Below are 11,333 nucleotides of genomic sequence, written 5' to 3'. Positions count from 1 at the left end.
AAGTCTAATTCAAGAAACTAAAACTTTTTATATATATTTTTAAAATTTTGGTTTCGAACTTCAATATAGGCAATTTAAGCTGATTTGACATGATATATTTAACACTGACAGTTAATCTATATTAAGGGCCTGTTTGGTTTAGCTGTTTCTTATAGCTGATAGTTATTAGCTGTTGCTGATAGCTGTCAGCTGTTGACTGGCAGCTGATAGCTGATAGACCATACGTGTTTGGTGAGATTTGATTAGCTGTTGCTGTTTATATATAAAATGACCGTAAAGGGCATAATTTTTATTTTTATTTATTAATTTATAAATATATTATATTATATAATATTCAATAAACATATTAAAAATTATTTTTTTTATAAGAAGGAACGTTTAGTTTAAACTTATTTAGATATTTTTTTTGATAAATTTATGATTCATTTTAAAAAATAATTAAGTTATAGTTTTGTTAATATAATTAAATAATATTAGATAATTTAAAAAATGATTAGAGTATTTTAAAATAATTTAAATAACTATATATATATTAAAAATAATATATTCTAATAGGGGTAGTTTTGTCTAAATAATTAAAAATATTGAAAAAGCTATCAGCTGTTGGCAAAAAGCTCAAAAATGGAGCTTTTCAAAAAGCAGCTGTTGGATGTTCAAAAAGCTTCAAAAAGTTTTTAGAAAATTCTCACCAAACATTTTACAGGAGCTTTTTGAAAAGTAAAAGCTAAAAACTCCACCAAAAAGTTGAACCAAACACCCACTAAATCTATCCCTAGAGAAAAAAAAAATAAACTTTTTCCACCAAATATACTAATTTTTGAATAATTCTTATGAAAATAGCACTCAACAATTACATTGAATTAGACTCAAGCTCCAAACTTTTTAATTTCACTATCTCAATATTAATTAACTCAGCTAAGTGGAAGTGGCCATGATATTTTTTAATTGACTCGGATGGGATTAGTCATATTAAATTAAAGGCTTAATCACCAAAAAATGTCAAACCTATACATTTTGTGTCAATTATAGCTAAACCTTTAAAAATCACCAGATTTAACCAAACCTTATATGTTCTGTTTCTTTTTTAGCCATTTTTGAATCGAACCGGTTTTTCTGACACCGTGTCGTCCACATCACCGCCAACTAAGCAATTGGCTGGCATGTCAGCTGAAATATTTAAATAAGGTTTGGCTATAACTGACAAAAAAAAATAGGTTTGGTATTTTTTGGGTGAATAAACCTAATTTTAAATTTAAACCAATTTTTAAATTTAATAATTAGTAGATTAATTATATTATTTATAAAATTTATATATATTTAAAAATAATTAATATTTACTATTTAATACTAATTAAAATTAATTTTAATTTTTTATTAAATCTAATTAAATTTAAAAAATTTATATTATAATATATTTTAATGAATATGTAATTAAAAAAATGAATTAATGTATTACTTAGGAATTAATGTTGAATTAAATTTGGTGAAAAGGTTTAATATTCATGATAATTTTGAACTTGATTTATTATTTTTAATGTTGTTGAGATCTTGTTATGACTGGATTTAGGTAATAAATAAAATAGTTATGTGTAAATTAAGGCAAGTTTTTGGCTATGCCGAGTAAAATTACATATGCGTTTATGCTTATAAACATTATGATATATATTTATTACACCACAAAGAGCTTCACTTTTTAAAGAAAAAAAATGAAAAAATAATTACACTTATCCTTTAAATAAGCAGTCTATTTAGTGATTATTTTTATGTTTATGTGTGTATAGTTGAATTATGAACATTGTCGTATGTTTATTGTGTATATTACTCTCATATTGTTCGTCGGAATACGAACAATTGGGTTTCAAACAGCGGCGATGTCAAAGAACCGACGACTGGAATTTAAAAAAAAAAAATGAATATGACATTTTTTGTTTTTAATAGAATTTAAATTAATTATATATCCATCAAATATGTAAAAAAATTTATTAAAATTATTTAAATTTAGTAAAAAAAATAAATTAATTTTAGTTAGCGTTAAATAAAAATATTATTTTTTAAATATATATGAATTTTATTATAATATAATTAATCATTTAATTATTTAATTTTAAAATTAGTTTTATTCACCAAAAAATACCAAAACTATGCATTTTGTGTCAGTTATTGCCAAACCTTATTTAAATATTTAAGCTGCCATGCTAGCCATTTGCTTAGTTGGCGGTGACGTGGACGACACGGTGTCAGAAAAACCGGTTCGATTCAAAATGGCTAAAAAAGAAACAGAACATATAAGGTTTGACTAAATCTGGTGATTTTTAAAGATTTGGCTATAATTGACACAAAACGTATAGGTTTGACATTTTTTGGTGATTAAGCCTAAATTAAAATCGGCAAAGGAGAACACATAACATATACTAGTAATCTTAGAAATAATTTGATCTAAAATTTGAATATTTTAAAACAAAAATTGCGATGCTTTTATTATTGAGAAAATCACATTTTTACCACATTAATTAATCAGTATTTCACAAATTACCACCTAACTCTCCTATTTTACAGTACTACCAAAAACAATCAAAACTTTTCACCACCACCATCCCTATCATATGATGCCACGTGTAATAGATATCTCATTACTGTTAGTGAGAATCTACCACGGGATCCGCGCCTTATTTGTTGTTGCATTCTCTTAAAACACGGGTTTCTTTCCTAACTGATTCAAATAACACTTGATTTTTTCCTTTTTAAAAGATATCAAATCAAAAACACATCACAAATACACAAAATATACCATCGTCTTCTTCCTCAAAAATAGCATCGTCTTCTTCCTCAAATTTTTTATCTCAAATATTGTATCATCATGGAATCTATTCCAGTGATGATACAACACAAAGGGAAATCGATTTTACTGTGTATCCTCTCTGCATAGTAGTTATCAGTGATACTAACCAGATACAAACAATTCTTCCAGATGCATCATCAAGTGTTTCAACAGCTATTTCACAATCAAAGATAGATCAAGATACCGTATCGATACATGATTGATACATGTCTGATACAATCGTCGAAATAGGTCAGTATACAAAACTTCTTGCAATTGATACAATAGACTGTAACAATGATCAAATCAAGAATCAGTATCAGATCCACTACAAGATATAGATCTGACAGTTGGACAATCTTTCAAAGATAAAGCAACTCTTCAAGCATACTTACGACTTCATGCAATTAATAATAACTACCAGCAAAAGACAGTTAAATCATGTCAAAAGAATATTTTTGTAAAATGTATCGATGATACATGTAAATGGTATCTGAAAGCGTCAATTACATTAATTCACTGAAACTACAGGTATGTAAATCTCATATTATAAAGTACAAACACTATTTTGTGTTGTATGTATATTTTATATATCTGACTTGCTGTGAACTTCATAAAATTGTCTCTTCTATGTATCAAATATGTATATAAACGGTATCTTGATATTGTTTTTATTATACTAGGTGAAACCATCTTCAGATAATATCATAACAGTTCTCGAAAATGGTAAAGAATACACAGTCAATATGGTCAAGAGAACATGTACATGCAAAAAGTTTGATATCGATGAAATTCCTTGTAAACATGACGTAGCATTTCTAGCCGACAAGAAGATTGAACCTTATGCGTACTGTTCAAGATACTATACAAATGCAGCTATGTTAGCGACATATTCTGAAACCGTATATCCATTGGAGAAGGAAGAAGAATGGATTATTCCATAACATATCAAGAACATGCCTAAAGCTACCTAGATTATCATTTCTTTCAGTATTTTTTATTCTATTATAAATTTCCAAGTATTATATACAATTCTGATTCATTAAAGATTGTTGTATGTCAATTTCTAATTGCACAGAACATACATATCTGATATGATATTAATTGCAGATACATATATTATACAAGTCTGATACATAAATGATACACAAGTATTACATTCAGTATCACAAGAACATTTATATATGCATATCCGGTAACATGTTAAGTTTAGATACATTTATTATATATGTAAGATACATACATTATACAACATAATAACTTTCAATATCAGAATAACATACATTATACATACATTATACAACATAATAAATTACAGCCAATTTAACCGCGTCTTCATCCAACTTGAAAACCTTGTTCAAAAATATGACACCCAATCCATCTCGAGTAACTTCACTATTTGGGAAATAGGTATCAATCAACCGATTCTGTAATGGAGCAAAAGAAACAGGATTGAAATCACCAACACAGTATATAATATTTAAAAAAAAACACAGATCTTAGAACCTACAAATGCAAACTTAAAATGAAAACAACTGTAAGATACATATAATATACATAAATGATACATGTATTAAAAAAGCTTATTTCATAAACTAATTTTAAAACCGAACATGACCTAACATATCAAAAATGTAAACTTAAAATGAAAACAACTGTAAGATACATATAATATACATAAATGATACATGTATGAAAAAAGCTTATTTAATAAACTAATTTTAAAACAAAACATAACCTAACATATCAAAATACATCTGTTATACATGAAAAATACACATATAAAAAAAATACCTGAACGAAACGAGTTGGTTCTTCAATATGCAAGGATTTCTCAACTTTCTTAGGATCAAGTACAGCATCAAAAGCCAAACGCCTTCTTTTCAAACCAGTGTCATCCACCTTCTTTCCCTTTGCTTTAACATTCTCAGAGGCAGAAGCAACAACACTTCCTTCAACATCTTTTTGCGCTTTTTTTACTAATTTCCGCTTCATTTTGACAGGAGCAACAGAATCAATTTTTTCTTTTGAAGGAGTTGATCTTGTAGACATAATCATGGTGATATTTATAGAGGTAATAGTTAATAGCAAATGTGGAGCCCTAAAAATTAAATTCACGTTAGACACTACACTGATAATGGCTAAAAAGTAGGAAGGAACAAGAAAACTGTAAATGGAGAAGCAGAAACGATTGAAATTAGAGAGATCGTGTGAGAGAGGGAAGAAGAAATGAGAGAAATCAGGGAAAATTTGAAAAAACGGTAAAAAAATCAATAAAGAAGGAAAGAACATGAAAATTAGAAGGGCGACACATGTGAGAATTGTATACACGTGTTGGCTAGGGAAGAAGGTGGTGTTGGTTGAAAACTAAGAATGGGAGCTGGTATTTGATGAAAGAATAATTGCAAGGAAGTAAACAAATAAATTGAAATGGTAATTTGTGAAAAAGTGGGTGATTATTCTGGCTTTTCTGTTATTTTCTCTTTATTATTTATAATTAGTTAAAAAATAAAAAAATTGAATAAATATTCTTTCATCGAACAATCAAGATGATCTCCTACCACAATTTTTCTCAGTTAAAATTTATCTTATTTTTAATTATTATTCTCATTTTCATCAATAATATATAAAATGGATTGTTTTTACTGCTATTATTATTTTATTTATATTTAAACTCTAATTTAATATTCTTTTTTGGATTGGTGCATAACCCATAAAATGAATTTTTAATAAATCTGAAAATTTTAGATATGATTAAATAACACGATTAGATACACAATTAAACAAATTTGAGTCATAAATGAATCAGTAAATTTAAAAAACGATTGTTTTTATGTTTAAATAGATTATACATGTCTAACCCGATTAAACATATTTAAATTGAAATTAAATATTTTTAATAAATTTTTTAAACTATATATAATCATAATATCATTAATATTAAGAGGTAGTATTTCTATTTATAGAATATTAAAAAAAATTATATGTTGTTTAAATATTAAATAGAATTAACTGTATAATTAATAAGTTGATTTATTAATATATTTACTAAATATATATAAATCTATCGTACAATTCTTATAATAAACATGTTAAATTTGAATTTTATATTACAAATTGACTAATAATTACGATATGTTCGCATTTAAATCAATAGTATTTTCTTCTCTAAATCAAGAGAAATTCTTAGGTAAACCGAGTCTAACACGTCATCCATAAAATAAACCACTCATAATATAACACCTTATTCAAATGATAGCAATATTGTAATATCACTATTAAAATTTGAATGCGTTTATTGCATAATTATTATGATATTGCCATCATTTGAATGAAGTATTGTATTATGAATGGTTTAGTCTACAGATGATGTAGTAGACTCGGTCCAGTTTTGCTGTTTTGGTCATAACAATTAGGGATAATTTAGTCAAATAACAAAAGAAATTATATTCTCAAATGAGGATAGGAATTGGATGAGACAAAATCGAGTCATAGCAAAATACTGTATTAAAAAGATGTGGGTCCTTTAGTAATAAAAATAAAAAATGGGCCCTAACTAATATGAGAAGAACGCGGGATTGACATCAGGCGAGGCGACCGGGCGAGGAACACAAACTCACCAAATACATATATTTTATACAACCATGCTCGTTTTATTAAAATTTAATATAGTTTATCTTCGAATTAATTTCAATAAAATAGCAAATGTTTGCAGATTTTATTAATTATAACTAAAATTTTTTAAATCGGCTAGTTTATTCTATTTTGAAATATCTGAAATAAAATCAAAAAATTTGTCATTCATAAATGGACTAAAGTAATCCATTTTGATTGATTTCGCTAGAAAATATTTCAAATAAATATCCCATATCATTTCAAATCAGTTAGTTTAGCCCACTCACAAATAACAATTTTTTCGATTCTATTCACAAATGGCTAGAAAAGAATTCAAATATACTAAAATGGACTAAACTAGCCGATTTTCAAAAGTTTGATTGTAACTAACAAAACTCGCAAACGTTTGAAATTTTATTGGAATTAACACTTTATCTTCTTGGCTCAGAAATATTTAATAAAACAAATAAAATAAACTTTTTATTCTCAAGTGTTTTTACTATTTAAGTTATTGCTCGTTGGTTAATTTAAAATGACTGTAAATTTTCAATTTGATCAAAATTTTTGGTTTTAATAATCCGGCCATTGATTTTGAGCTATATTGGTATATGATTGCTAACTTTATTTATAAAATATCAATTTAATGTAATCAATTTTCACAAATTAGGTCTTATTTTTGAAAATAAAAAGCATACTATTAAATTAAATTAGTGAGAAGATTAACATCTATATAATTCAACAAAATAGGTTTTTTTTTTCAATTATTTAAATCTAATACTAGTTTAGTACTTGTTATAAAACCATAGCTTATATAAAATTTGATTTGAATAGTATGGAATATGGATTGAACGTAACTATTAAATATTTTTTCTTTTATTTAGCTTTTGTTTGGCGATGGGGGGTGCAAAGCAAAATATCACCGACTTAAAGACCGTTTACATACTCGTATAAAATAACCTAATTTAACATGCACATCATTTTCATTCTGTTTTTCTATTTCGATTACATGCACATCAGTTTTAGTTAAATACCCTCTTTATCTTTTCTTGTAAACATAATTTAGAGAATTAGTCTTTCTTTTTTAAAATATAAAATTTTATATATTATTTAACTTAAAAACAAGCTCGAGCAATTTGTCAATTGGACATGAACATAATTTAGATTGAACAATTTGGAGTTTTTAAACTGAAATTCAATTTAGTAGATAATCTTGAGTCAAGTCTAAATAATTTCTAAAGATTTTTGACTTATTAATCTACTAATTCAATTAAATTTTATATTTCTGAATATTTTCATCTGATGTGATAACATATTAATTATAAAGTGCTGGTTCGCAACTGGGTGGAACGAGTTGCAAATTGTACAAGTACCGAGTCAATCGAGAGCATTGAAGATTTCAGTACGGAAAGTCATATGATATTATCTGCAGTGCTCATTTAAAATAGAGAATTACAGAATGATTCTCAGTCTCCATTTTCTGAATGCATTTACTCAATTTTGTATTGTCGTTTACGTGTTCATAATAGATGGATTGGTGTGGTCTAGCTAGCTACTTGCATATAACCAAAGTTTTTTTTTCTTCCATGATTCAATTGAGAAAGACTAGGGCAACTCTTTCCTTCTTTGAAGCTTATAGCAGATCATCGGACCGGGCATCAGCTCGGCCCGATCAAGTTCAACCCGTCTAAATCTGATTTGAATATTCTTTTGAGAAAAGAATAGAGAAAATTAGGCTGAGTATGGGTTTGAGCCTACTTAATCTCAATATTACGTTGACTTTTTTCTTTTTATTAAAATACGGTTTACACTTTATTAGTTTAATTTATCAACTTTCCTCTTTAACAAATAAACTTTCAAATTTTAAAAAATACGATGACTGTTGGTCCAAATTGAGCACAATGTATGGGAGAATACATTCATGAGACCCAGAATGTGAAGCATATAACCGTGGGCCGGACACCACATTAAACCCAAAACCCTAAGGTAATGGGTTAGGTAGTCCATCCCACTTATATATTCCACATTCTACTCATATCTTTCCAATGTGGGATTTCCATCACACTTAATATTCAACAATCTCCCCCTTAAGTGTGATACCCTTCCACATTGGACCGCTCAACTTACCTCGGAACTAGACTCCAACCCTTTCGGGATAGCTACCCGGAGTCACCAAGTTCCACCCAGCCGAACCGGGCTCTGATACCAATTGTTGGTCCAAATTGAGCACAATGTATGGGAGAATACATTCATGAGACCCAGAATGTGAAGCATATAACCGTGGGCCGGACACCACATTAAACCCAAAACCCTAAGGTAATGGGTTAGGTAGTACATCCCACTTATATATTCCACATTCTACTCATATCTTTCCAATGTGGGATTTCCATCACACTTAATATTCAACAATGACAATTGAGGGAGAAGATTCACGATTTGATTTGCATGTACCCATTTCCAAGTATGTTTCATAGATTCTCGTTTTATTTCTCGCCATTTTACCATTAACTAAATCTTTTCTTTTTATTTTGAATTTAGGTTGATACAAAATTCAAAATGGCAAAAACTAGGTCTTCGGCAAATTCCCCTAATAAAAAAAATTACGATGGCGAAATAAAAAAAGATTGGAAGCAAAAGGAAGATAGAGTTTGTAGATGGTCCATCATCAAGTAAGAACCGTAGATTTTATAACGCAAAAGAAGATAACGACAGTAATTTTGAGGTCCCGTCACTGAAAATAAAAAGGGGAAAAATGTTGATGCCCATCATATGGCTGTTAAGGTATTTTTTTAATTTTCTATTATCCTATATATATGCTAAAATGATGTGAATTGTATGTTAGTCTACAAAATTTGTTTGTCCTAGTGGTAGTGACATTTTTTTTTAAATTCATCAAACTTCATTAATCGAATATGAAACACTTACATTTATAAGAAATTCGAAAAAATTCAAAAATTAAACCCGATAACCTGACATGAAACAGACAATATGCTACCTGATTCGCAGATCTACTTACGAAAATAAAAAATAAATTATCTAACTGTTTCGCCAATAAAGTGCCGTCTTCGCTCAAACTTCACCATCACCCGCAAACTGATTTATGAAGTCAGAAACTACAGCCGTGACATCAGATACAACCAACACATTAACATCCTTCATAAAAAGGGAGAACAACCTTTCACATAGAAAGGGCAACAACCTTTCACATAGAAATGACTACAAACCCTTCATATAGAAAGGATAAAATAGAATTCTCAAAACAAAAATAAAATACTGAAACAATAAAAAAACTACTATAGCCCATGAACGATGTCATCTTTGTTGTTGAAAGATTTCCAATCTATCTTCGATTCTTGATTTATGGAAATTTCAATTGGATTTGCGCTTCATCGATAAATGTTAATCCCTCTAGAAAAAAATGAAAAAAAATTGGCTACTTATTATACTATATGAAATTAAAATAAAATAAAAGAAAAGATGGCTACCGTCAACGGCAATACATAAACCATTGACGGCAGTCGAAAAAGAATTGAGAAAAGAGCTATAGACGGCTCGAATATTTTCAGAGAAAAAAGAGAGGAGAGGCTAGAGTTTTTCGGTAATACATTAGTGATCTATTAGTAAACATTTATTTCACTATTAATATGCGGTCTAATTACTTAAAAATCCTCCACCTTTAATTTTTTTGTATTAATACCCTGATCTAGAAAAAAATTCATTTGCACCCTTATTTGGATTTTTTTTATATCTCATTTCTACCCTCGAAGTATTAAATTAGCCTCTTTTCATTTAAAAAAGTTTAAAATAGTCCTCCATTTTTAGCATATATTCTAATTAGACGCTAATGTTATTAATTATACAAAAGCACCTTCTTCTTTAAAAAAATCAACTAATAATAATTATTTAATTTATATTAATTATCAATAATTTTTAAAAATTAAAAACCGTAAAAAATTAAAATTTACATAAAACAGATAAAATATTTCTGTCGGACCAATTATTTCCGATCTACCACCGTACTCCGATTTAAGAACCCGCTACCAAATTTAAAAACCGTAAAAAAACACTCTTTAAACAAAACAATTTTTTTTTAAAATAACTTTCCGACCTACCGCCGCCGTCCTCCTTCCACTAAAGAAGGAGCCGCCGTCCTCCTTCCATGGAAGGAAGGAGGAGCTGCTCCGTTGAATTCGGATGTCAGATGTTTTTTTATTATTAAATTTAAAAATATTATTTAATTTTAAGACTTATTTGAACATTTTTAAAGATGAAGTACTAGTTTGTGTTTTTTTAAATAGAAAACAATATGATATAGCTTTTATATATAGTTGTTTTTTTATGATTTCATCCTTAAACTAATTATATCGTCAATTGAATCCTCGTTTGGGGTAGAGGTGAGACATAAAAATCTAAATAAGGGTGCAAATGAATTTTTTCTTAAGTCAGAGTATTAATGCAAAAAAATTAAAGGTGAATTTTTTTTAAGTAATTAAACCTTAATATGCTAGCTATTAGTACAATAATATTAAAATACTAGTTTAATAATTGGTTGATAGTTAGTTGACCATTAGTAACCTGTTGATTAATTATCTGCTTGTTACTTAACTAATTATTTTAGAGTTAATTGTAAATTAAATCACGAACTTTACCCTAATTTGCAATTACAACACGAATTTTGAAATTTGACAATGTCAGTAACCAACTTTCATTTTTTTTGACAAATTGACACACTGACCAATCATACAACGACACGTGGCATTATATTATAATGTCAATGGCAGTGTTTTTTTAAATCAGTGTACCAATTTGTCAAAAAATGAAAGTTGGTTAATTACATAGTCAAGTTTTAATGTTCATATCGTAATTACAAGTAAAGATAAAATTCGTAATTAATTTCCGATTA

At 27.8% G+C, this 11,333-nt stretch overlaps 2 protein-coding genes across 2 annotated transcripts; one reads left to right on the top strand and one right to left on the bottom strand.

Annotated features, from left to right (window-relative positions):
• The first annotated feature begins 3,304 nt into the window (after nt 1–3,304).
• On the top strand, nt 3,305–3,762 carry LOC126668185 (uncharacterized). Its single transcript, XM_050361396.1, has 2 exons — nt 3,305–3,349; nt 3,502–3,762. Exons 1-2 carry the CDS (start codon nt 3,305–3,307, stop codon nt 3,760–3,762), a joined length of 306 nt encoding a protein of 101 aa, XP_050217353.1.
• Nucleotides 3,763–4,019: 257 nt separating this feature from the next.
• LOC126667135 (uncharacterized) lies at nt 4,020–4,915 on the bottom strand. The gene is made up of 2 exons (XM_050360100.2): nt 4,613–4,915; nt 4,020–4,245 (listed from the first exon to the last, which is right to left on the bottom strand). Exons 1-2 carry the CDS (start codon nt 4,874–4,876, stop codon nt 4,114–4,116), a joined length of 396 nt encoding a protein of 131 aa, XP_050216057.2. The 5' UTR covers nt 4,877–4,915; the 3' UTR covers nt 4,020–4,113.
• Between the last annotated feature and the right edge of the window lie 6,418 nt (nt 4,916–11,333).

This window comes from Mercurialis annua, linkage group LG2 (genome assembly GCF_937616625.2).
Source record: "Mercurialis annua linkage group LG2, ddMerAnnu1.2, whole genome shotgun sequence".
Taxonomy (NCBI): Eukaryota; Viridiplantae; Streptophyta; class Magnoliopsida; order Malpighiales; family Euphorbiaceae; genus Mercurialis; species Mercurialis annua.
This window is presented reverse-complemented; position numbering and strand designations above follow the sequence as displayed.

Excerpts from the sequence above, each read along its gene's own strand:
- LOC126668185 (XM_050361396.1), top strand. The coding sequence starts at position 3,305 with ATGGTATCTGAAAGCGTCAATTACATTAATTCACTGAAACTACAG. Across the intron at positions 3,350-3,501 it reads TTAATTCACTGAAACTACAG|GTGAAACCATCTTCAGATAA; the intron begins GTATGTAAATCT and ends TTATTATACTAG.
- LOC126667135 (XM_050360100.2), bottom strand. The coding sequence starts at position 4,876 with ATGATTATGTCTACAAGATCAACTCCTTCAAAAGAAAAAATTGATTCT. Across the intron at positions 4,246-4,612 it reads AACCAACTCGTTTCGTTCAG|AATCGGTTGATTGATACCTA; the intron begins GTATTTTTTTTA and ends GCTCCATTACAG.